The sequence below is a fragment of the Schistocerca gregaria genome, chromosome X (assembly GCF_023897955.1).
Source record: "Schistocerca gregaria isolate iqSchGreg1 chromosome X, iqSchGreg1.2, whole genome shotgun sequence".
NCBI lineage: Eukaryota > Metazoa > Arthropoda > Insecta > Orthoptera > Acrididae > Schistocerca > Schistocerca gregaria.
Window position 1 is genome coordinate 815,756,404 of NC_064931.1, and position 27,834 is coordinate 815,784,237.

The 27,834-nt window shown below is 38.5% G+C and overlaps 1 protein-coding gene across 3 annotated transcripts in view; it reads left to right on the forward strand.

Annotated features, from left to right (window-relative positions):
• Window positions 1-27,834, forward strand: part of LOC126298586 (protein Daple) — a 190,164-nt gene that overhangs the window by 91,622 nt on the left and 70,708 nt on the right. For all 3 annotated transcript variants that reach the window (XM_049989958.1, XM_049989957.1, XM_049989959.1), the window contains 5 exons: window positions 14,747-15,028; window positions 16,361-16,467; window positions 19,778-19,963; window positions 20,060-20,315; window positions 22,349-22,636. In XM_049989958.1, coding sequence (XP_049845915.1) covers window positions 14,747-15,028; window positions 16,361-16,467; window positions 19,778-19,963; window positions 20,060-20,315; window positions 22,349-22,636 — 1,119 coding nt within the window. The remainder of the gene's footprint in view (window positions 1-14,746; window positions 15,029-16,360; window positions 16,468-19,777; window positions 19,964-20,059; window positions 20,316-22,348; window positions 22,637-27,834) is intronic.

Consider the following 27,834-nt stretch of genomic DNA (forward strand, 5'->3'; position numbering starts at 1 on the left):
CCATAGGTGGTGTTTATATGACAAACTAGAGCTTATCATTGGTGGGGTTGGTGCATATAGTAATTGGAAAGTGTTTATGGTAAACTTTTCAGCAGAAACGGTGACGGGTATGAATTATATGCCAAGGAAACAAGTTGAAAGATGAGTACAGTCTGACTATGGTTGTATGGAGAGAAGTAGATTACTTAAAACCTATGTGTATCTGGAGGAATTTTGGAAAAGGTTGATTTCATTTCAAGACACGGTTTCAGAAAATTATAGCACTGTGTAGAAGCTGTTGATGCGTTTTGAAGCAGGATAGTGGTGTGTGACAAGAGGTACATTCTGTGTTTTTTAAGACAAGTGGGAAGTACTGAGGCTCTTTATCATGAAATGAGAGATCTGCTTGTTGACCAGAAAGCCAGGGAAATCCTGAGATGTGAAGGTGGTGTTGAGTTTGATGGTGCATTTATTTAAAGAATAACTATATGAAAATGTATGTTTACAATGGATTACAGAACTTGATGGAAGGGAATAATTTACTATCAAAAGATGTTAACTGTGTTTGTGACCGAGCGAGGTGGCGCAGTGGTTAGACACTGGACTCGCATTCGGGAGGATGACGGTTCAATCCCGCGTCTGGCCGTCCTGATTTAGGTTTTCCGTGATTTCCCTAAATCGCTCCAGGCAAATGCCGGGATGGTTCCTTTCAAAGGGCACGGCCGACTTCCTTCCCCATCCTTCCCTAATCCGATGAGACCGATGACCTCGCTGTCTGGTCTCCTTCCCCAAAACAACCCAACCCAACTGTGTTTGTGGAGGTACTGACGTATCTTGATAAGTCTGATAAGTGCTGAAAACAGGATATAACCATAATTGAGGTGGCGGTCAAAAGAGAGGAAAATGACTCGAGATTCAGGAATGGACTAGGTGTGTCTTATCTGTGAAAACTTTGAAGCTGAGAACATTTTGGGGACACCTGAGAAACAATACTGAAGCTGTGCTGGATATTGGGAAATCCTTGGAACTCCTATTATGTCTTACGAGTGTGATGTTAGAGCAAGTTGAGATTGTGTGTAAAACTGTTTCTAAATGTGGCTCAATTAGAAGTTTCATATCAGAAAGTTTATGAGGCTGCTATTAAAATGATATTTCTGATTTAAGTTGTGGTTAGAAGATAGTAAATCCATAACTAGGTAAAGTTGTTTAAACTTAGAAGTAGGACAAAAGTTCTGCAACATCGACATCTTCATTTATAATCTGCAAGACACCTTATAATGAATGGCCGTGGGTACTTCTGGTACTACTATCTTTTCCTTTTACATTCACAATTGTCACATGGAAAGCTTTGTATGAGCTGTAATTTCTCTGATTTTCTCATGGCAATCATTTTGCAAGGTTTATATGGGAGGAAGTAATTGTTGCCTGACTCTTCCCATAAGTACTCTCTCAGAATTTTAATAGTAAACTGCTCTTAAAGCACACCTCTTTTCTGGGGTCTGCCACTAGAGTTTGTTGAACATGTGTAAAACACTCTCACAGTGATCCTGCGATGAAATGAGCTGTTATTTATTGGATCTTCTCTCTCGCCTGTTAATCCTACTTGATAAAGGTCTCAGACTGACAAACATTACTCAAGAATTGTCTGAATGAGTATTTTGTAGGCCATTTCTTATATATGAATTACATTTCCTTGAGATGCTTCCAATGAACCTTATCCTGGCATCTGCTTTGCCTTCTATTTGTTTCAAGTGGCATTTCACTTCAGGTCACTCCAGATGGTCACTCCTAGATATTTTACAGCATTTACTGTTTCTGGAAAGTTGTTACCACCACTGTAATCAAACAGTAGTGGATCATTTCACTTGTTTACATACAATATGTTACATTTACTTACATCCAGAGTCAGTTGCCATTCCCTGCACCAGTACTCAATCTTCTGCAGTTCTTCCTGCATTTCGCATTTCCTATTTTTCTATAGATAACAGCATTATCTGCAAATATCCTCATAGAGCCTCCAATGTTAACACTAGTTTATTAATGTAAATTGTAAATGGTAATGACCCTATAACACACCCTTGGTGTACTCCCAAAACTACCTTTACAGTTGTTGAATTTGTTCCATTAAGAATGACATGTTAAGTTCTATCTACAAGAAAGTCTTCAATCTAATCACAAATCTGGTCTGATATTTGGTAAGCGTGTATTTTTCCTATTAAATGACAGTGCCAAACTGTATTGTATGCCTTTTCGAATTCAAGGAACACGGCATCAACCTGAGCACCTTGTCTATGGTGCTTTGGATCACATGGGCGAACAGAACAAGCTGAGTTTCACAACATCGCTTTTTTCAAAATCCATATTTATCTTCATAGAGGAGATTTTTGTTCCTGAAAAGTGTGGTTATGTGTGAGCATAAAATATTTTCCATAATTTTACATTGTATTGACATTAGTGATATAGGCCTGTAATTATGCACAACTGTCCAACGACCCTTCTTGAAAATGGAAATAACCTGTGCTTTTTTCCAATTGCTAGGTGTATTTCATTCCTCCAGTGACACACAATGTGGCACTACTAGAAGAGAGGAAGTTCTTTCGCATAGAAATTCACAGTATCTCACGTGGTCCAGTTTTGAGCAGTATTAGTTAATATTTTATTTCATGATTGCTTGTGTCCATATCTGCTATTTTGATGTTTCTGTGATGATTTAAATGTGGAACCGTATTATGATTTTCTGTGATGATACAATTTTGGAAGATTGAATTCAGTATTTTGGTATATTCTCTGTCATCTTTTATTTCAGAGCCAGTATTATCACTTAGTGACTTAATAGATGATATTGATCACTTACTGTCTCTCCATTAGACCAAAACTTTGTAGAATTTTTAGTGAGGTTGTTAGGCAAAACTTTATTTTCAGACTCGTGGAATGATTTTCACAATCGTCACCTTTTGCATATGTTGGCTTGTTCACCTTCTATATAAACCTGCAATGAAGCTCTCTCTGCTTTTATAGCAGATTTCTGACATGGTGCTGAACTACTGTGGATCTTTTCCACCTCTCAGAAGCTTGCTTTGCACATACTTTTCTAAGACATATTGTACAACGCTTTTTTAGTTTTATCTACAGCTTTGTCCTCACAGCTGGATATTTGATGTTGAGTACTTAGATGCTTTGCAGTTTGTTACCAGTAAGTCTTGCAAACTACAAATATCATCCTTTATTTTTCAACATTACTTGTAATATCCCTCATCATTAATGCTATCACAGGCTTATGAATCCCTCCTTGACATTAACTTATTGGAAAAATTCAGATCCTTTTTTTTCCCTACGAGGTCTTAAGACATTGCTCTTGTAATGCCTGCTAGTATAGAGGGTGTGTACTGCCTTTTACTGTTTCCTAATCAAACAGGAAGTTACACTCACCTGATAATCTTTTGTCCTTGGATCGTTAAGGCATTGGGCTTTTCTTTGCTGGTGTTTAGTCACCTAATTGTTACTGATTAAAAACAAATGAGTCACATAGTAAGATTCATCTGCCATCTACTACATTGCCATAGTAACAACACTTACTGGCCTGCTAGATACCAGTACTAGTGAATATGTTGTTCCTTTACTTAGAAGGCAAATAAACCAAATTATTGTTTTTAAGAAGCCACTGTGATGCCTGAACTGCAAGACCACAACACCCCTGGGGGCCATGTGACACATTACTCATGCCCCTGGAATAGATAATTCAGCAGATACAATCATCCAAGACAAGTTGATGACATGGTACTGTCAGTGGTTCTTGAAGGGTAAGAAAGATAGCCACGGGAGACTGGAGAGGTTAGCCCGACTTTAATTACCAGAAAGGAGTGCAGGTTGTTGGGATGAATTTGTAAGTGACTAATGTGAGTCTGAGACAAGAAGTTAGTATTAAAATTCTCAATTAAAAGTGTGGATAACATCTCAACATGACATTTAGGAAATTGTTGCAATGTGTAATTGGGTGGAGAATGTCATCAAATAGAACTTGAGAGGCAGACAACAGAAATTCACGGATGCATTCGAGTTTATTTGTGCCTTTAGTAGCTGTGAAGTATGCACTTTCAGGAGAAGTTTGGTGAGGGGTAAGAATTTTTGTGGTATGAAAAGCAGATACTTATGAGGGTAGGGATTGCATATAATAACAGTGTGTTACGAAGAGAGAGTTAGATACTTTTGAAAGCCTGTATGAATCATGACACATTTTGGACTAGTACTGTGGTAGTTATCCTAGTGCCCACCATGAGGTTTCTAAGTATGGCCTTTGGAAATTATGCCAAAGTTTGGAAAATGGAGGAAGAAATATGTAAATGAAATTTAGAACGGTTAAAAGCATACACACAAAAAAGATCCTTGCAGCCAACCCAGAAGAATGACGTCCAAAAGATGAATGTTTACCAGACAATGCTGTCCTTGCTGTGGATGGATCCTCCAACTTTCCCACAATTGGTATTACATTCTGAAGATATATTTTGAAACGAGGCCTATCCAGACCACAGTCTCCAGGCACCACCCAATGTACACTACAACTCCGGTTAACTGAACTAAAGGGGGGAAGGGAGCTGTTTCAGATAACAGATTTTTCAGTTAAGCCATGAATATATAAAAAGTACAACATTATTTTGTTTTATGATATTACAGTATGTATTTCTGAAAAGTTTTGAAAGAGGAACACTGTTACCACTATTTTTTGTTTCATGATTTCTTGCAGATCATACTGAACAACCCATTCATCCATCTTGTACATATCCAAGTCTTCACATCCAGTATTTCTTTTTACAATTTGTTTCATTTCTTCAGAATTTTCCAGTGTGCCTCCTTCAAAAACATCATACAGTTTTCTTCAGTACCTTTGAAGAGTTCCTGCTTTCACATTATTCCAAGCTTGGCCAAACTGCTCAAGTACATTTTTCATATTTACTACCTTCAGTGCTTCATTCATGTTTTTGTTTTATATGTGATTGTTTTGCAGGGTGGTCCTTAAAAATAGCCCTTTGTAATGTCATTTAAATGTTGCTCTTATGCCCTAATCCAGCGGTTGCAGTATACTGGTAATATTTAGAGGAAGGAAGCACACAACAAATCAACACTTTTTAACTCACTAGGATGCATAGGTAACAGGGAAATAGTAAGTTTGCTTTTATAGGGAGATCTTTTTTAGTTAAAAACTTTTCAACTTTCGGTAGATCTGATCCCTAAAACATTAAGCGAAAAGTTAACAAAATATCCAAGATATTTCTTGGGCTTTTTAAAAACCTGATACTGTATTCCTGTTGGTTGGTTGGTTGGTTGGTCTGGGGGAGGGGACCAAACAGTGAGGTCTTCGGTCCCATTGGATTAAGGAACGATGGGGGAGGAAGTTGGCCATGCCCTTTCAAAGGAACCATCCCAGCATTTGCTTGAAGTGATTTAGGGAAATCACAAAAAAACCTAAATCAGGATTGCCAGACACAGGTTTGAACCTTCATCCTCCCGAATACTAGTCCAGTGTGCTAACCACTGCGCCACCTCACTAGGTGATAGTGTATTCCAGGAACATCCTTTAACACTCAGGGTTTTTCGACTCCCTGATACATATTGGGGGCAGTCTATGAGAGCCAGAAGTGTTTGATTTTAAAATAACTGTTTTCCATTTTTTTTTCTCCTGAGGCAAACGTTTCTTTTAAGGAAACTAAGGACCATGTGGGTGACATCTTAAAATTAACACCCATTTCATCAGCAATGTGAAGGTGGCTCTTAGTGTAGCCTCAGCTATAACCTTCAAAGTCTGTTTTCGAAATATCAACTGCATTTGGCTCTACAGATAACTTTTGTCCACATACATTGAGATTTTTTAAACTTGTCTAACACCCAGAGCTTGAGAAAGAATTGTGTTGCTCCTCACCTCACAACTCAGTTAACATTTTGTCAGGCCATTGATAGGCAGGCCCTTTTCTCATTGTTTGGTGAACCAAAGATAAAGAACCTCACCTACTTTTTCAAAGTAGGGAGTTTTTCTGTGAGGGTTTTTCACAGCTTCCTCCAGAAATTAAGGCTTCACCCATTCCAAAGCGATAGAAACACCAACTCTGTAATTAGCTGCAGCAATTTTCAGTAAGCTTCCTTTTTCAACTTCTTTGATAGCAACTAATTTATCAGTGAAACTAATCGCAGCACATTTCCGCTAGTCACTATAGCCCAAAAATACACGTGCAATGCAAGTAAACAACCACTTGAATACACCATTGTTGTCAGTGTACCCATATTTCAACTAGCGTGTCAGTGTCTGGCAAAGCAACTCAAGGTTGGCCACCCACCTTTTCCCATTAGCTACACTCAATACACTCTTGCCCTCAAATTGTTTTCAAGCAGTACAATATTAATTTTTGCTTTTGCAATGTTCGGGTTTGGTTGACCCTAGTTCAATTAACTGGGGCCTTACCATATTGATGTTTTGCTCTGTAATGTTGCTGTCATACTCTGTTCATCTCTTCAGCCTGTTTGTTTGGATATGATAGATATTACTATCACTGTTTCTGATGCAAAGTAACTGTGCTAGCAACCTGCTGTTGTGTTGCATGTATAGCACTAATTATCTACAGCTGGGCGACTTTTCTGGTGTAGCAGTACTAAATTATATAGAAAAACCTTCCTCGTGAATCAATCCATCAATTTGTGTGAACCCTATCAAAATCCCTACAGTAGTTCCTGAGATTAGCCTTCAAATAGAGACTGAAAAATGTGACAGCGGACTGATGCACTGTTCTGCCAACACATACTCGTGCCCTATCCTTGGTAAGATGTATTTCTTCGAAAGAGTACCAACCAGAATAACAACCCATGTCATAGATCAGCTAAAAAAAAGACATTGAGCTTTCAGCATTGGTCATGAGGACTTATCACCCACCACTAAGGATCACTGGATATGGAATCTACATTCGGAATACACATAGTTTTGTCACTAAGCAATCTCTGTAACACTAGAGCTGTGTTGTTATTGCCTGCTTCAGCACTTAAAAATTTGTGTCAGTCACTTTATATTTATTCATTTTTCTTTTTGATCTCTTCCTTGTCTTTTGGAATTCATTTGTTACTGTATCTGTCCTTTTCCACTGCTTTTAACAATTTGCCTCTTATTTCTTGTTTTTCCTACTTTTGCTCCATTTAGGCTTCTGTTTTCAGTCAGACTTTCCACCTGTCTTCTTTGAACCATTTCAAACTTTTCAGGTTTTGAAACTACATTTGTTGTTAGTATTTCATTGTCGATTTCCTTCTTGTACTGTCCTACTGTTTTTTTCTGGAGACAGGGTACTGAGTAAATTTCCTACTTCATAGTTCAGATATGTCATTTCCTCAACCCTATCTTCTCTCCCTCTCAACTCAACCTCCCCCCCCCCCCCCCCCCCACACACACCCAACCACCAACCCACCCACCGCCCTTTCCCTGTCATTTGTGTCATCTGTTTTGTTTTTGTCTATGTGTATGGTCTTATGGTAGATTGAAGTTTTGTCTTGTGTAGATACTCTAGGAATTATGATGGAGTATTAATGCTTTATAAGACACAATGACTGGAAATGGGCCCGAGTGAGGAGAACTTTCTTTATGTATATTAATCTCATTTTCCTTCATTTTTGTGACTATATAGACTGTCCACTAAATCAGTTTAGTTATCCATCTTTTTATCTTAAGGAAAATCTGAAAAACTATTGATCATATCTTTAGATGGGTGACTGGTCTATTCTTTGAATTTTCTCTCTGCAGAAAACATGCAATTGTTTAGGTGACAAACATAAATGTGTTCTGTGTAATTGTTGTCCAAATTTTATTGTGCTTATGTCTGTAGAGAGTTTTATCTGTTACACACCTTTTTTATGCGTATGAATGTATATCTTTTTGTTAATGACATTGTTGTTCTCAAGATTGAATCACTTTTTTGTTGTGTGCAAAAATTTCATTTTTATACTTTAGGAACAGAACATGCTGATAAGAGATGGTACAGATTCCATACAAAAGGTACATGTTTAAATAATGTTTTGTTGTTATTATTTTAATGATTATATTAATTTTCTCCTATTATTTTCATTTGTTGGACTATTACTGTACTAATTGCTGTTGTTGCTGTATTTGTGATTATGTTGACCACCTCATTTCAAGAAGTGTCAAGGCAGTGTCGATTAAAAGAAGATTTTATATGTTTATTTGTATTGGGGCTATTAGAGACTTGAGGCCCCCCTCATACATCTAAATGTTTTTCTATATATTTTACACTATGTTCATTTCAAGATCTATTACAGGTTATGTAGGCACAATATCTTATAATTACCTTTTGGTATGTGAATTGCTTCAATGAGCTACTTAAATTAACAAGTTTGAGTAAAAAAGTCCTACTTTTTATATTTGTGATGCAAAACAGCAGTTTGTGGTTAAGGGAGCATCTCTGTTGATCATTGAATTTTGACTGAAAGAATAATGAAATGAAGAATTAAAAAAAAAAAATGGAGGTTAATGGCTAAACATAATGTGACAAACAATGCAGGACATGAAAGACAAACTGCCAAAGTTTTTTAATAATAAATGTGCCAGCAAGTTAGTTTGAAAAATTGACGACAGGGATGCCATTGACTGTAGTTGCTGAAAAATTGTAGCCACTGACCCGGCACTAATGGCTACCATGGTTGCCAGTTTGATGTCTTGTGATTTTTTCCTTGTGGGGTTATAAAAAGGATAGCATCTGCGGCAGAACCTCAAAGACATGCCACCACACAACATCACAGCAGCTATTCTTACTGTCACTCCTGATATACTGTGTCGGATATGGGTAGAATTGGACTACTGATTAGATATGTGGGATGGACACGTATAACACATATAAATATTGTAAAATATATCTTGAGAGTCTTCTTTCACATACTGTATCATTTATTATATTGTTCTTGGGCATTTATCTGTACCGATTTTTTGGAATGTTTCAGAGTGTTTGTAACTATCCTGTTTGAAATTATTTGATCTTTTGATTAGTCACACCAAAGAGGGAAGTACATTCATGGAAGTCAGACAGAGAAAAACCAAAATTTCATATTAGTCGACTACCAGCATAAACAATAAAGTTATGCAATAACTCTGTAATCAAGATTAATAATGCCCATAAATGACTGGGATTGAAAGGTTGGATAAAAATATGTAGAATCAGTAGTTTAGTCCTCAGTCTTATGTAGAATATATGAGGGTTGTAACTTTAATAGAAGCAACTATTTATTTACAGCTTGTACAAAATAGATACATGTTTCAAAGTTTTCACTGACCTTCGAAGTAGTCACCAGCATTGTGTATAACCCGTTGCCAGTGATGTGGAAGTTGTAGGATACTCTTAGTAGTTCCAGTTGCATTGACAGTTCAAGCGGCACAGTCTGTTGCCCAACGAATTTGTAGCAGTTCCAAAGCAAATAGCTGTGAAGTGTTTCCTTCAGTTTAGAAATCAAATTGAACTGACAAGGGCTTACGTAAGGGGAGTGCAGTAGGTGGTATAGCATTTGGCAGCCCCATCAGTCAAAGAAATCAGTAACAGATTGCACTGTACGTTCTTGCTGCACTCCCCTGTCTTACACCCTCGTGAGTTCAACTCGATTTCTAAACTGAAGGAAACACTTCACGGTATTCGCTTCAGAACTGCTACAAATTCATCGGGCAATAGACCGTGCTGCTTGATCTGTCCACACAACTGGCACTGCTAAGAGTATCCTACAACTTCCACATCACTGGCAATGGGTTGAACACAATGCTGGTGACTACTTTGAAGGTTAGTAAAACTTTGAAACATGTATCTATTTTGTACGAGTTGTAAATAAATAGTTGCTACTATTAAAGTTCCAACCATTGTATGTTGGAATAATTGACTGAATGCCAATAGATGTGACATTTTTAAATACTTTTTTAAACTAACAACTGTAGGAAGAAAAATACGGTTAAAGGATGTGAAATAACTTTAGTGAAATGTGGGCAAATACCTGTACTTTGTAGAATCTGTTGGCCACCTGCTTAACCTATGAAAATGATGCAGTCTAGGTGTCATAGCAACTGATTAGAGTCACATTTTCAAATCCCCATATCCCAATCCACATTCAGACTTCCTGTTGTCTTTATTTGGTATGGTTAAGTTGATGTAAGGTTGTGCCTTTGGATAGGACATGGCTGATCTCTCTTCTCATCCATGTATTCTCTTTGACAACCTGGACACCAGGTGGTAATGCAGCCCAAGATGACTGCTAACACAACAATTAACTACAAATACTCTGAAAATTTTAATAGTAAATTTCTGGTAAAATGTAAATAATTTAAGAGTAAAGGAAACCACCCACTGAAAAGCATTGAGTCATCAACAGTGACCTCACAAGAAAGAAAAAAGAGACTTGTTAGATTTTTGGAATAATTCATTTCTTGAGCTAGAGGAAGTGCAGCCTCCACCCCCCCCCCCCCCCCCCCCGCACACCCGCACCCACCCACCCACACACACACACACACACACACACACACATATACACACAGCTGTTCTCCTACATAGTGCAGTTTGGCAAGTTTTTTAGACTGTGGTCATTGAGGGGGAGGGCTGTGGGAGGCAGGAACAGGGGTTTGTGGTGAGTAGCTAGTGACTCAGAAGGAGGCAGCCGGTTTGTTGGCTAGGTATGTGTGAGGGAGGAATGGCAGGTGGATGGGCTAGGCATATGGGCACTGATATCAGAGGGGAACAGCACATGATAAAGGAGACACAGATACAAGAACTGGGTGGGTGTGATACAACAGAGGAAGGGAAGCTGTTGGACAGAGGGTGTGGGGACAGTGGATTAACTGAGATTAAAGCCAGGAGGGTTACAGGAGTGAAGGATGTCTACATCTATATCCATACTCCGCAAGCCACCTGACGGTGTGTGGTGGAGGGATAACTGCCATCTGCATAGTTCAGAAAAACTGGTGGTGGAGGGAAGGATACAGATGGCTTGTGTTGTGAAGCACCCATTGAAATTGAGCATGTTGTGCCAAAATGCATGTTGTGCCACCAGATGGTCAGCTTTGTTTTTGGCCACAGTTTGGCGGTGGTCATTCATCATTCATTCTGGAGGACAGCTGTGCAGTGATTGCCACAGTGATCATATTCCTGCAGAAGACCCTGGTGCAATCCACCCACCCAACGCTTCCTACTCCAGTTCCGTCACAGACTTATCCTATCCCATCAGAGGGGGGCCATCTATGAAAGCAGCCAAGTTGGCTGCAGTCACTGCACAGCTTTTTATTTCTATGTGACAACCAACCAGCTGTACCAGAATGAATGGCCACCGCCAAACTGTGTTCAAGAACAAAGTTGACCACCTGGTGGCAGAAGATGCAGCTGGACCCTTTCCTCCACCACCAGCTTTCCTGAACTATGCAAATGGTAGTTATTCTTGCAACACGTGTTTAAAACGTATGTTGCATACATCTCTTCCTCTGCTGCCCTCCCTCTCTGTCCTCCTCTTTGTCACCCTGTCTCACTGTGCACCTCATCCTCTCACCTCTACATATCCATCTTCTCCTCCCCCTGGAGTAGAACCAGGACGTACATACATACATACATAATTTTTTTTTTGTCAAAATGAAACACTAATTTTGAATTGAAAAGTAAAAACATTTTATTCAAAGTACTGACCATTGCTTTCTATATATGTTGACCACCTTTCTGGCCATTTGTGGACACCACGCCAATATAAATGTTCGTCTTTTGAAGCAAACCAATCAGACACCCAATTTTCGACTTCTTCGTAGGAATCGAAGTGTCTCAGCCAATGCGTGTCCCATTGATAAAAACAAATGATAGTCGGAAGGAGTGGGTCTGGTGAATATGGCGGGTCGGGTAGCAGCTCCCAGCCAAGTATTTGGATTGTATCCTGAACCAGTTTTGCTTTGTATGCAGGTGGATTGTCGTGTAAGAAAATTACTTTGTCATGTCTTCTGGCCCATTCTGGTCTTTTTTTGATCAATGCATAGTTCAAATTGATCATTTGTTGCTTGTACCGATTAGTATTCACAGTTTAACCGGTTTTTAGAAGCTCATGATACACCACACCTTTCTGATCCCACCAAACACAGAGCATTGTCTTCTTGCCGAATCGATCTGGTTTTGCAGTCGATGTTGATGGTTGTCCCAGATTAAGCATTCAATGCGACTCTGTAGCACTTTTTTTCAAATGAAAACAAAAAATTAATGCTTTCCACAAATCATCACTTTCTAGTACAAAATTCAACATTGTTAACACAATGAAAACATATGATGATGTTTGTTCCATGTCTTGATGTATACTAAATATCTTTGACAGATGTCATACCAACCAAATAAAAAAAAAATTAAGGCTCTTTCACAACAAATGTTCCCTATTGACACATTTGTATCTTAACGCTCATTTCATACTGGTACACCAGGTATACTACCCTTTTCTCCTTGGCCTCACTTGTGCACATGCTCAACACGTATATTGCACACTTCTCTTCCTCTCACTTCTCTATGTCCACCTATTCCTGCGTCCGTGTTTCTGTCCATCTCCTCCTTCCACGTCTATCTGTCCAACTCTGCCCACTCTATTTCATCTCCTCCTACTGAGCAAGGTGGAGCATTGGTTAGCAAACTGGACTTGCATTCAACAGGACGGCAGTTCAAACCTGCGTCCGGCCATCCTGATTCAGGTTTTCTGTGATTTCCCTAAATACCATGATGGTTCCTGTGAATGGGCATGTCCAATCTCCTTCCCCATACTTCCCTAATCGGACGGGACCGATGACATCGCTGTTAGGTCCGTTCTCCCCTCTCTCTATCCCTCACCTGCCCCACTTCTCCCTGTACTCCTCCTTCCCTGCTCTCCCTACCCATCTACTCCTGCCCCCCCCCCTGCCCATCTCTGCCTCAAACCCTCCCCTTCTCTCTCTCTCTCTCTCTCTCTCTCTCTCTCTCTCTCTCCCCCCCTCTATCTCCTCTACCTCTACCTCTATCTCCTCTACCTCTACCTCTCTCTCTCTCTCTCTCTCTCTCTCTCTCTCTCTCTCTCTCTCTCTCTCTCTCTCTCTCTCTCTCTCTCTCCCTCCCCCCCCCCCCTCTCCCTCCATCTGCTCTACATGTACACTTCCTGCTTCCCCCCTCTCTCTTTGTCCATCCTTGTCCTATCCATTCCCACTTGTCCCCTTCCTCTGTCCATCCTCACACCCACCCTATCTTTCTATCCATCTCCCCCCTCCACTGTCTCTCTGTCCATTTCCCCCTCCACTATCTCTCTGTCCATTTCCCCTTCCACTATCTCTCTGTCCATTTCCCCCTCCACTATCTCTCTGTCTGTGTCCTCCTTCCCATCTCTCTTATCTCTGTCTATCTCATCCTTCTGCTATGTATGACCGTCTCTTTCTCACACCTCTCTGTCCATCTCGTCCTCCCCCCTGTCTGTCGATTGCCTACTCCCATCTCTCTGTCATCCCTTCTCCTCATCCCCCTCTGATCATCTCTTTCTCTCCTCTCTCTGACCATCTCCTTGTCCCCTCTGTCTGTCCATCTCCTCCTTGCCCCTTGCCCCTGTCTGTCCATATCGTCCTGGCCTCCTGTCCACCTTATCCATCTCTTCTTTTCCAACCCCCCCCCCCCCCTTGCCCATTTCTTCCTCCCCACCACTGCCCATCTCCTCTTCCCTCTTCTCTCTGTCCATCTGCTCTACCCCTCTCTTCCATTGATCACCTTTCCCCTCTTTGTCTATCTACACCTCCCCCCCCTCTCTCTCTCTGCCCATCTCCTCATCCCCCCTCCCTCTTTCTGCCCATCTCCTCCTCCTTCCCCCTTCCCTCTCTCTGCCCATCTCCTCCTCCTCCCCCCCTTCCCTCTCTCTGCCCATCTCCTCCTCCTCCTCCCCCTTCCCTCTCTCTGCCCATCTCCTCCTCCCCCCTCTCTCTCTGCCCATCTCTTCATGCCCCCTCTCTCTCCCTGCCCATCTCCTTCTCCCCCTTTTTCTGTCCATCATCTCCTCCCCAATTTTTGTTTCCATCCTCTCCCCTTCTCCCTCTCTCAATGCATCCTCTCCTCTATCTATCTTAGCCGTCCCCCAGCCACACCCATCCACATGTGTAGCTTCAACAAAACAGGTCGATAACGCAGGTTGATACTACTTTCACAACATGCCTATCATGCAGGGCAGCCTACATGTTGTACTGGAAAAAAAAAAAAAAAAAAAAACTTGTCTTTGCCCATATCTCCGCTCCTATTGGAGCTAGGAGGTTATAAACTGATAGTGCTGATACTTATGAAGTTTGTTGTTTGTGTGCCACATTTGATTGAAATCTGTGCAGGGGTTTGGGAGGAGATCCCACACCTACTGACATATATGCTTGCTGCTTTATATGTATGTGTGATTTGTGGCTGACAAGGGGGCACAAATATTTTATAGCACACTGAAACAATCTCATGCATTTTCAGCAGTGTACAACTTTTAGAAAATGCTCTAACATTCTTTATAGTGGCATTATTATAAATTCCAAATTTTGTTTTACTTGCTGTATAATATATGAGTTATTCAGCAGTAGAGTCTGAATGTGATTTCCAAAAAAGAAAAGCTGTTAGTCTTGAATTCATGTATTTCATGTTCAGAAGATTGATACTTTTTACAGGCTACTGTGTTTAATTCCCATATTTTGTTAAATTATTCTTTTGTATGGATTTAGTATAAAATACCCCTTTAAATTATTTTCTTTTTCATGCAGGCAGAACGTGCAAAAGTTGAGGAACTCGAGAAGGCTGTAGAAAGTTTGTCATCTGAAAAGAAACAATTACTGGATCAGCTGGAAAGTTGTAAAGAACGTCTGGAGGGACAACAGAAACTCATAGAATCAATGGAAGAGAAACTAGCTGATGCAAGTAAGCAAGCATTATTGTGTGATAAACACATATTAGAAGCCAAAAGTGCCACAGAAAGAGCAGAGACAAGTGAGAAAGAATCTCAGACGTGGGCAAAGGAAGTTGCAAAACTCAGAGATCTACTGGAGGTATGTTGAATATTAAACTCAGGAACTGTAATGAAATCCACAGCCTTTCTGGCAATTGGTCTAAAATTTTAGTTTTCAAATATTTTGCACTTTATTAGCAATTATTACTATGGAGAAAAAGGGAGCAGAAATGCAGTCTTTTTCAGTTTTGTTTTGTATTCCAATTAAATGTTATTTTATTTTTGTGTGGTATTTCCATGATGGTGAGGTGTAATATGTGGTCAAAATTGAATTCTTGTGGAACAGATTTACATTAAATATGTGAAAAAAGAGTGGGTTTATGCTTTTAGCAGGTCCTGTCAGATCACTGACTCAGAGAATTAGTGTGTTGTGTGTTAGAAAATAGTGGAAAGCTATTGTACATTTTACTACCAGTTCACTTCACATTTTTTTTTTCCTTTTAACCGTGCAGAAATAGGAACACTAAATGGACCACCAATTTCTTTACCCAAGTTGCTAACAGATACATTTAAAAAAATCAGTGAAAGTATAATATTTTTTGTTAGATTTCTTTTTCCACATTATACTACTCACACTTATCTTCCAAGATATGATTACAGTGATTAAGAAAACTGCCTTGCAGTTTGGCAGAATAATAATAAAGTACTCACAGTGGAGGCTAGTTCCTGGTTACCAATTTCATGTGTATTTATATCGGGGAAACTTGAATGAGGAGACATGCCTTTCCTTGTGTGATGTTTGCAAATTGCATATAACATTGGGCATTGGTTATAAATAAGCTGTGTGCTTATATACACGGGCTGAAAGGTGAGTCTTTCTGTTCGTCATATGTTTGATTTGGAATAGGTAATGGTGAAAGATAAAGAAGCAGCAGTATACAGAAGAGCAGCATATTTATATAGGATGTAAATTTTTGAGCAAATCTTTCATGATGAAGAATTTTGTTATCAGGAGTATAACTTCGTGTATGAAAGTAGGTAATCTGCAAAACTCATTTCATTACTTGGAACTGTTGACTCCTGTATATTTAAAGAGCCCAGACTATTTATAATAACAGTTTAATGTAGTAGGACACATGCCATTAACCAAGAACAGTTGTTTTGCATTCAGACAAAATGTTGTAGCATTGCAGAGTGAAGTGTATATTTTATCATACTCGTTCTCATATTAATTTGAATGTTCTGTTTTTATATGTACACAGTGGAAAGTTGTTGTTTGTGGAATGTTCAAAAATGTATTCGAAATCATTTTTATGTACTTGATTTCAAGCAACTATGTATATTTGTCTGCATGAATTGTGTGATTTATCAGTCTTATCATATTTTGATACTATATATGTATTTTGAAACTATATGAAGTGAAACATTGCAGGAAAAGGACAAAGCACTTGATCAATGTGCAGCAGATGCTGAATCTCAAAGAAAAGAAGTTACGAGGCTCACCAGAGATCTGGAAGAAGCATCATCACAAATAATGAGGTAACAATATTTAATAAACAGTTGGAAAAGAAGATTAATGTGTGTTTTTAAATAAATTGTTCCTAAGGGGGGTATTTTGTATCAAAATATTATTATTTCAATTTTTAATTTTTTTTATGTAGCCCACTATTTCTTCAGTGACCTTTGTTTAATTTGCCAGTGTGGGGATTCCAACCTTGAAGAGTGAATCTGGAAGATCTGCAAAATATCTCTTCATTGGATTCCATATCTTTTCCATCCACTGTTCTCACAGTTCTCTAAAGCTGTTGAATAAGGTGGATGTTACAAAGAGTGATATTTCTGATCCCTCAGTTTCCTCATTACCAAAATACTTCTGTGGACAGGTGCATTGTTCTGATGAAAGTTGTTTTTGTTCATTGAAGTGCTCATAACTGTTTTTCAGTTGATTCAGAAGACATGCATAATGTTCACTAGTTATTTCTTTGCCCTTTGCAAGCCAATATAGGAGAAAAATATTTAAAAAACATTAAAAGTTTGTGGTGTTTTCTAAATATTTTGGTAAATGAAATAACTTCATGTTTTTTGATTGCTACTTCGTTTCTGGTTAGGAGTACTGAACATCTCATCCACAGTCAGAAATTGGTACACAAAATATGTTGGATTCTTTTTAAAACAATCCATACATTGTTGAGAAACTACTTTTGCATTTGATTTTGGTCTACATACAACAAATTTGGCTCCCGTCTTGCACAAAACATTATCATAACCAATTCTCTTTGTAAAATATTCCATACTGTACCAATAGATATGTATGTGGGGTACAAAATTAAATCGTTTATTCTGAGAAAGTTATTGATAATTTTTTATTTGTTATTTTTATAAAATGTAACATATAGTTACATTTTATTAAAATTATTGCTTTTCATATGGAATTATTCACTAAGGAATTATTTTCTTCAGTTATTAAAACTGTCTACAGTTTGTGGTTTATCTTGGATATGAGCTTTATTTACTTTTAAAGAAATTTCCTTACTTTCTTGATTTACATTTCCTGTCTAATTTTTAATATGTTCCATGAAGTTTTTAATTTGTCACTAGCTTAGCTTATTTTTTCTTTCTTTGTGTGTGTGTGTGTGTGTGTGTGTGTGTGTGTGTGTGTGTGTGTGTGTGTGTGTGAGCGAGAGAGAGAGAGACATAATGATAATTCCAGTCTGTTTGTCTTGGAGAGGGACATCCAATGATACCACACTTGACCCGACCCTTCACCCAGTGTGTGAGTAGCGGGGAGGGCGCACTGTAATCGGGGGAGTAGAAATGGGTACATGATCATAATTTACGACATGCTACTTGATGGTCCTTGAATATTCAGTGGCATGTGAGACCCCACTGCGAGGGTAGGATAGGCCAGTATTTCATAACTTGTAATTGGAAACCCATTCATGATGTTGTATTCGAACAGCGGACTACTCAACATGCCACCGTGGTCATGGAGCGAACTACGACATATCATAACAGGCAGTACATTGTGACCAGAGCTCACGTATCATGCAGATGTAGAACAAATAGCAGCTCTAAACATTACAATACTTGCATAGCATTTATTGCCTCCACGCCAACCTATCATTTGGAGAACAGATATGCAAGTGGACAATAAATGTTACAACCACAGAAGAAAAAATTGAAATGATCCTGATTTACGGAGAATGGAGGGGAATTTGTGAGACTGCTGTTGCCTTGTATGCTGAGCATTTTCCAGAGAAAGCTCACACTCATTCATCCTTTTACAATGTTGTTAATGCCTTTATGTATGATGACAGCATACAGGCTGGCAAAAGGAAATGAAGCAAATATGTTACAGGAGAAGCTAATAAAACAGCTGTACTAGTGGCAGTGCACCACAATCCAAGGATAAGTGCCCGGCGAGTACACTGCAATTCTGGTATGGTGTTAAGTAGTATTGTCACAATACTGCATTGTCATAATAATCATCCGTACAGTGTGTCACTGCATCGAGAACTTCATAGCACCGAATTCCATAACCATGTGGTATTTCGTGAATAGGTACATCAACAGATGCGAACAACACTCATTTTGTTTGCCAAGGTACTATTTTCCTATGAGTCTACATTCACAAACCATGATAGCATTAACTGGCATAACATGCATTACTGGAGTGTAGACAGTCCCCTATGGTTACGGCAAGGTGACCATCGACATTGCTGGCTGGTTAATGTATGGTATGTCATCACAGGGAACAACCTCATTTCTCTGTATTTCTATCGATGGCATGTTGATTGGATGCGAATATTGAATGTTTTTGGTACAGGAGCTAGTGGTACTACTGCAGGATGTTGCCCTGGATGTTCAACAGTGTAAGTGGTTTCAGCATGACACTTGTCTAATGCATTACATAATTGAAGCACGGGATGTATTAAACTGTGTTCACACTGGTTGGTCGATTGGCAGGAGTGGCCCTATTAATTGGCCCACTAGATCCCAGATTTCTTTATATGAGGAGTTTTAAAAGATAAGGTGTACCAGCAAATGCCAATAGGTCGTGAGAATATGGTTGACTGCATCAGAAATACTTGTGCTGACATTCTCGCAGATATCCTTTTGTCCTGTGTATGGTCATTTAAAAGCAGATCACTAAGTGTATTGAAGTTGGCAGTACTATGTTTTAGCATTTACTGTAGTTGGAAAAGTAGAGCAGTGTTTGCCTCGAGCCACAGCCACAGTGTTGTGTCGAATAGTCCCCGTTCGATATGTTGGAGGAATACAATATTGCGAATGCCGTTTCCAATTAGAAGTTATGAAATACTGGCCTATCCTACCCTCACAGCATGGAGGTGGGGTCCCACATGCCATTGGATGTTCAACGGTGGTTCAGTAGCATGTTGTAAATTATGATTGTGTACCCATTTCTATTCCTCTGATTACAGCACCATATGTGGCAAAATGAAGAAAATGCTTCAGACAAAACATACGTAAATTTTGCTGTAGAATTTGAAGATTTCAAAATTGGCTCCCCACCACCCACACACATTATAACTTTTTTATCTGATGTATAGTTTTCATGATATTTCATTGTCTTCAGTTAAAATGTATATGCTCTGGCAAATTTCCTTATTCCTTATAAATTTAACATAATTTGTAATGTGATTTTACACTGTCATCATCAGTGTCCCTTTATGTAAAACAAAGTCTTCTCTTAGTTGTGCCTCATAGTCTGATTTTTAACACAGGTTATAGAGACATTTAATCTACTACTGGCGCAGACTAATTTTTTAGTTTTCAGTCTCACTATTAAGAACAAAAATAATGTGTGTGTATTTTCAACATCATGTAGGTTACTTGAGGTAGAAAGAGAGAGTCAGGAGTTGGCAAGTCGGTCAGCTATTGACAGAGAAACATTGTCAGCCCTGCAGGCAGATTTAGTCCAGCAGAAACTTGGCTATCAACAGTTACGAGCTTCTCTTGAAAAACTGGGGATAGAAGTTGATCGTCTCACCACTGCTGATTCAGCACTTGATATGTGAGTCACTACTCCAAGAAGTAACTGCAATATGCAATATTTATTTAACACCAACAACAAACCTCAGTTGTCAAAATTCACATTTATTATCTGCAGAATCATCTCAAGCAGTGATGTTAAGGAAGCAGTACGTGAACTTTTGCTGAAAGAAACTGAAGGATGCAAAAATAATTGTAGTGGAGAACGAGAAAGTGTCAGTGATCGTGCACCAGAAGAAATGGCAGTACTTCAAGAAGAAAATGCAACACTTCAAGTGGAACTTGCAACTCTACGTTCGCAAGTTACCTCGCTGTCTGCACAGCACACTGCATTGCAGCTTGCAAATTCACAACTAGTTGCAGAAAAGGATGAGGTATGTGCTGTATTTAGGTATAATTGTCACAATTCAGATATGTGTAAGTGACAAAACTTTAAAAGATAACATTCATTAGGTGAAAATTTTGAAGAATATTAGCTGTTTCTCTTTGAGTTTTTTTTAACTGTTAATATCAGCAGTTTTGTCTTCTTTCAACCATTAAAGAGATAAGTGTATAAAGTTTTGAAACAGTAATGCAAATTCTCTCATTTCTACAAACAACCTTCACCTCTCTTTGTCAAATTACTCTCTTTTAAGCTGTGTGCTATGGTGCACTCTCATAAACAGGTTAGTGAATGTGTGGGCTATGGAAAGTATATTCACTGACTGTTTTTGTTGTTTTTGGGAAGATATACAAATCTCACATAACATGGGCTTCAAAGGGATGCTTTTAGAAGTCTGCTTCTTCAACAACATAGATCTTATTAAGCATAAATTATTTGCTAACAAATCATAGAAAGTAATAGCACTGACATTCTACAATTACACAAAATGAAAACTTCAGGAGTTGGATAACTCTTGTCCAACACAATACTCTGTAAGTTTGTAAAATAACACACTTTATTTCATGAGAACACCGTTTTTAGGTTTGACTGGGAAGCACTCGACTACAAACCATCCTCTTGGTGCACCAGTATGCCATTGGTTTGTTCACTGAATACCCAACTGTAGGTTGAATGGCGAGCAAAGCCAATATTGCATTAGATTAAGAGAGGCAAGTCCATATGCTAGCCAAGTGTCGATGGTAGGTTGATAACAGCAAAGCCCAAATCACCGTCCAGGAGAAAATCACATAGTGCAGGGTCATTTTCAATAGGTATATTGAAGAGCGTGCTGTAATGTTTGCTGGTTGCGACAAGTGAGGTTGTGGTGGTCATTGGCTGTCTTTAAATGTGCCACAAGTGTTTTCCCATGGGACCTGGTGTCAACAGATGTATACTTCTGTGCTGCGCCTAGCGACCTCACTAGATACGTGCAAAATTTTATGAATTAATCCAGTGATATGCCCAGCAGAATTACAGCAGATGTAAAAGTGTTTGGATTTAAGGCTCTTAATAAATTATTCCATTCACGTCACCTTGTGATCAAGAATAATTTTGTTTTGGAACAAGATTCTTCATGAACCTGCCTTTGGCTGCTTGTCCAGGATTTGTTAAAAAATGTAGACGTACTGCTGTAATTGTTGCTACACGTTTACCTTCTCCAAGTGTGATCACATCATTCTGACCAAATTATTGTAGCCATATTTCATCACATAAGACAGTATGAGTAATGATGTGTAAGAATTGCTGCAGTTAAATCTTAATAAACGTCTGCTGACAGAACTGGAAACACTGTGAAAACGTTTCCTGGAGTAAACAGTGTGACAGCCACTGATTACAGACATTCCGGAAATGAAGATCTGAGAAACAGTTTCCTACCCCTAGCAAGTGTGCACTGAATGTACTAGTAGATTCATTGATCATCCTCTTCCATCTAAAAGTGACACACATTTTGTTTGTCAGTGTTTGTTGCTAAATCGTAAGACCCATCTCAGAGTTGTTTTAAACAACTGATCGTGAAAGAACAGCAACCACCCCAGAATGCAATTGCTCATAGCTTCAGTGTGTCCTAAGGCTCACTTATAAATCATTATAGGGATGCTCCAGTTTCTCCTTTTCTCCTTCCACAAGTGTGCTCCTATTCCCAACACCCTTTCTCCTTTCCATCCACCTCTATCTCCCCTTTTCTCTTCTCTTCTTATCATCTTGCTGTCCCTCCCATACATCTACATCCATGCTACACAGTCCACCTCACTGTGTGCTGTGGAGAGTACTTCTGGCACCATTATCTTTTTCCCCCTTCCATGTTCCATTCCCAAATGATGCTTGGGAAGAATGATTGTCGGTAAAGCTCCTGTCTTCTTCCTTTCCTTTAATACAACATTAATCACCTTCTTTACTGTGTTGTTTGTTAGTGTATTATATATTGATTTTAGTAGTAATTAACTAATGTTTGTAAGTCAATGTGCTTGTGATTGTGCATTATAGATGGTAAAGGAACGTGGGGTACAACAAGAGCTACATGAACAGCTGATACGGGACCAAGTGACATTGCAGACATTGCATGAACATCTTTCGGAACAATTTGATAAAATGGCAATGGAACGAGAATCACTTAGGGGAGCACAGCGTGATCTACGATCGGAGGTACGCTCATTACGTGAGATGTATGGTCAGCGTGAGTCAGATGCACAAGCTCTACAAAGAGAGTGTGATCGTCTCAAGGCAGAATCACGTTCACTCACAAACTTGAGAGCAGAACATTCGAGTCTCAAGGTAAGTGATAAAATATACAATTTGATGAGACTGTTTCAGGATTAGACACAATGTTCAAGTAGTCATTATGATATTATTCTCTGTTCTGTTTTTCTGTGGTGGATGGTTGGCATGCCATGGCTGGATGTTATCATGTAATAAAAAAAAAATCATTGTATTCCTTTTACTGGCTAGCATCCATTATATTGTGTGGAAAGAAACTTTCATACTGCATCGAATGTTTTTACTGATGTGCAACTCTGTTATATGTAAAACCTTGTCTTCAGTGCTCTAGCATCTCATATGCATGTTTCTTCATCCTGCTGTTACCTCTTTAGTACTTTCCCAAGGCTTCATAGATGCTTTCCTACCCCCAGACATGATCTCTTAAAAGGTGACTATTTCATTCTGAAATAAAGCTGTAGGCTGTGAATAAGCCATTCTTTATTGTAATTGTGGGAGTTCTCCCATTAGTTATTAGTTCTAGTACGATTATTTTTCGGCTTCATACAAACTCCTAACCACCATCATACAATAAGTAAATATGTATATGTAACATTTTTGGTATAGTAATGTATGCATCTGTTGGACATAACTAGCAGAAGTGATAACTATGCTCAGATAATTTTTTTGAAATGAATTATCTGTGTAGTAGATAGTTTATAGTATCATTCATTGTATTCCTGTTCATTTTTTGTTCAAATTCACATTCAAATAACACTGAAGGTTGCAGTTCATTCACATTAGTAAATGAGCAGGTGACTGTTAACTTCAAATTAATATAGTGTTCTTCTCATTGATGACAGTGAAGATGGAGAGAGTGTTTATGTTGGTTTGGTAAGAATGATAGAGTAAGTTACCTGTGACAGCAATACATCACACATTTTGAACTAAAAATAACCTGTATTTACAGGCAGATGTGCAACACAGAAACTAAGAGTCTGTTATATAACCTACAGAGTCAGAATCACGTCCTAAAAATGAAAACAACTGAAAGTATTCTTGATGTGAAATATAAAATAAAAGAAAAGTGTTGCTTGGGGAAACATGAAATAAGAATGGTAACTCTGAAACTAGATAGAGAAATTAAAGAACCAGAAGTAAAATAAATGAAAAGAAAATAGGGCTTTCAAACCGACTCTTTGTAAATTGATTCCAATTTTGTAACTGTTTCTATATAAATAAATTGTTAGTATATGCTGCCCTCACTGAATTGTTACTCTTGTTAGCTAAATTTTCTGTTAGTACTGGAATTTCTTCATAGACTCCTCTCCTATCAGATCATGTCATCCTTTTCAGGCTCTTCATTCGATGCAATGACAATTGTATTGTATTGTGCAAGTCAGATGCTGCAGCTGTTATAACTGCTGCATGATTTAGTTTTACACTTGAGTCCTAAACTTAAACAACCCACCATTCTGCACAAACATTGCCAGAGGTCAAAGAAGTGTCAAGTGGAAAAGAAATTCCTAAAACTGAAGTTGCTGTGGTGGTGGCGGTGGTGGTGGTCTTGTCTTTAGTCCAGAGCCTGGTTTGATGCAGCTCTCCATGCTACTCTGTCCTGTGCAAGCTTCTTCATCTCTGAGTAACTACTGCAACCTACATCCTTCTAAATGTGCTTGGTGTATTCCAGTACCAGCTGCAATTTGCATGAAAATGTTGTGAGACGACACAGCTATCTGGATGCATTTTTAACAGCTTTACTTTCGTCTTGATCACACTTTTATTTTCACCACTCTTACACGTTTCAACTTTGTCATTTTCAAAGGCAGTGCTATGTCAGCACTACCTTTGAAAATGATGGAAAATCGAAGTGCTTAAGGTTGATGAAAAATAAAAGTGTGGTCAAGACATAACATAAGTGTATTCCAGTGCACAACCACTGAGCCACCACCTGATAATCACAGACTGATTTAGATGTGCCTCCTACTTGTCTTATTCATCAATGTGCATGCAGTTGGCACCCAACAATTTTTTAATCTAAACGTACACTCACTACTTAACAGTTTTTTGTGATAGTAAGGACTTCTTTATTATTTACACATTTTAAACTCATATTTGGTCAAGACAAAAGCATTATTTTCTAATGCCACTAGGCCACAGACTCATTACAGTTGAACGAGATTCGATCGTTGAAATTTTGCCAGTCAAAGTTGATCCTACTTCACGGTGATATGACCAGAGATTAACGTTTATACAATGCAAATTTCTGAATTCAGTTTGTTTTGAGGTCTTGTGGTAATATAAGGCCAAACATTTTGTACAGTTGGCTGTTAGTGGAACTCTGACAGGGCCGCACTGCACACTCATTGTATGAGATGTGTCAAAAACGTTCATATTTTTGTAAAATGACTACATCATTCTACCTGAATGAAGATTGAAACTTGGGGTTGATTTTGACTTATGCATTGAACCTAAAATTTTACTTAGGTACTTTCTTTGGCTGGTAGAGCCCTACCTTGTGCAGATAGCTTTTTAATTCTGACTTGAGATTGTGATAACAGCAACAAAATACATTTTACATTCTCTGTTTCAATAAGTGAAATTCAGTTACAAGTGACTGACATGATGTTTATGGAGAGTATGACACTGCGCCTCCTATGGCTTAAAGCATCGATTGTTTGTGTAAGGGGAAATCCACAGGTTGCTCCTGTGCGCATGTTCAAAACATAGAGAACATTTGACAAGTTTTGTGCATGTAGTTCACCAAAATGTACACATTGTGCCAACCGAGAGTTAATTGTTCATCAAAAGTCTGTTTGGTATGTGTTGTGGTATTTGTGTTTCAAACCACAAATATTCGAGCCCTTCATCACAGTGATATACAACCACATGTAGAGTTTTGTGAATCATTCTGGATGAGGAGATGGAAGATAACTGTTTCCTTCCATGTTTAGTGTTCAGTGACAAGGCTATGTTCAATTTAAATAAAAAAGTCAACAGTCACATATGATAATTGAGCACAAGATGTGCTCTTTAAAGCTTCATGTGTGTTGTGCTGTATCTTGAGAAAAATTTACAGCCTGTTGTTTTCTGTGAAGAAGACTCTTACAGGAATCATGTACATTGGTACATAAGGACATCTAGTGTATTTCACAGTAGTGAGAACATGCCAAAAATTTATTTTTCCACAGGATGTAGTTCCTCTGCACTGGCATCTGCATATAAGAGATTTTTTTTAACAGTGGACTATCTCACCAGTGGAGTGGCCATAATGGGCATGTGGATCTCACATTGCACCATTAACCTCTCCAGTCGTTGTGTCTCATGTTTTTTGGTGAGGGATTTGTGTACTCCATCCACGGGCCTCCTTTTCCATCAACTTTGTGTGTGCTTTGATGCGGAGCAACAGCGGTGAATGCAGTAACTCCAGACATGCCCACAAAACTATGGAACACAAGTTTGACTATCATATGCATGCTATGGAGGGCACATTTACCATCTGTGAAAACTAAATCAAAACTTTGATCCTAAACATAATTGTAAAAAGTATCTTGATGCTGTATGTGTAAGTTAAAATGTACTGCGAGTTTCTGTCTCTATTCGTGTAGAAGATACAGTCTTGTGAGATTGGGTGAATCTTTTGTAACACCCTGTGTATATTTGTGTGGCAGGGTCTCAATGAAGATGTACAAAAAGCCCCCACTAGCAGCTACTGAAAGTACAGAGAGTTACAGATTGTGGCCCATGTCTAAACAGTAGTCCATCAGAATATTACAGTGATATTAAAGGAGAATTTTGATAAAGGATTCCAAGTTAGGAATGCTTCTAGATAACATGATGACCCATGTAATAGTCATTGTTGAAAGCTGACTAAAATCTGAATTTGACAGCAGGGAGAGCTTTTAAAGAAATCTAAGCCTGTACCAAAAGCACACATTAACTGTTGCTTGACATGAAGTCTGCATTACAGTGTCAGTAAATACAATAAAATATGGGAGAGACTGCATGCATAATAGTTCAGGCAAGATTGAGTACCGTAGGCAACCTGTTCCCAGTCACTGCCAGATGTATCTAAGTCTTTTGTTTGCAACTGGGGGATTGGTAATGAACATGTTCAACAATGGAAAGATTATGAGGTTATGGCATGTTGGTTTACAGAGAACAATTAGCAATAACAGGTAGAAGTAATCAAGGTGTCTGACAGTTTGTGAAAACATTGCATTGTTTGTCAGTTACTTTTCAATCTACCATTGACATTTCTGATTGACTTTCTTTTTATTTCTTGGTTGTAATGTTTGCAAGCACGCTCACTGCAGATGTGGCTTTGCATGCATTTGACAGCTATAGCATACTTTAATTTTAGACACGGATGCCACCATATTTAAGATCTTTGTACTATTGTGGCTGTTGCAAAATTTTTGATAAGAATGTTTACAACATCCCAACGTCTGAGTTGCCACAGTGTCTCCTTGATCATAATTTGTATGCTTCTGACAGACATTCAATAAGTCTGCAGACAAGCACTTAATTTCCATTACATTGCAGCTCTTTTTTTAATGGTTTCTTTTATCGTTGCACCTTCCATCATTTTCATATTTCCTCCATATCTGAAGCAACTCAAATGAAATTTGTTGACAGTGTGTGTTTGCAACTGGTTGCTTGTGAATCATGTCATGTCTAATTGAATAGGGCTGCGCAGGTGACACAACTGTGGAGTAACGCACCAGTAAGTTGCTTGCAACATGTTGCTGACCAGTTGACTTGGCATAAGCATTGCCAAGCAGTTGGATTAGCATTGTTTCCTTGAACAAAGATTTGTTTTGTGTTAACATTATAAGGCTGGCTTTTAGTGGTAGTTTGTAAGAGAAGTGGAAAAACATCTTAGTAAATCATACCATCGGAATTCTTTTGTGTGTTCTGTAAAATTACATTATCATGTGCAAATAAAAGTGAAAATGGTGGGCAAATGACATAAAAGATACAAATCTTCTAAGTTTAAATAAAATTATGTTCACATACAAATGACTAAAAAAAATCATCACATTTATGTATAAATCTAAAGACATATGGGTTTTCAAAATAAAAGTAATTGACAACACATTAAAGTAAAGGACTGACTTCAAATTTTCAAATGTAATAACTATACTTTCCTTGAAATGGACATTCAAGTGTGGTAGCTCTACTGCCAAGGAAGAGACGCACATATGGAAACAAAATAATTTGCTAAATAATCTGTGAATATATTTGCAGGTGAATTAGCACAAAATTGTAAATTT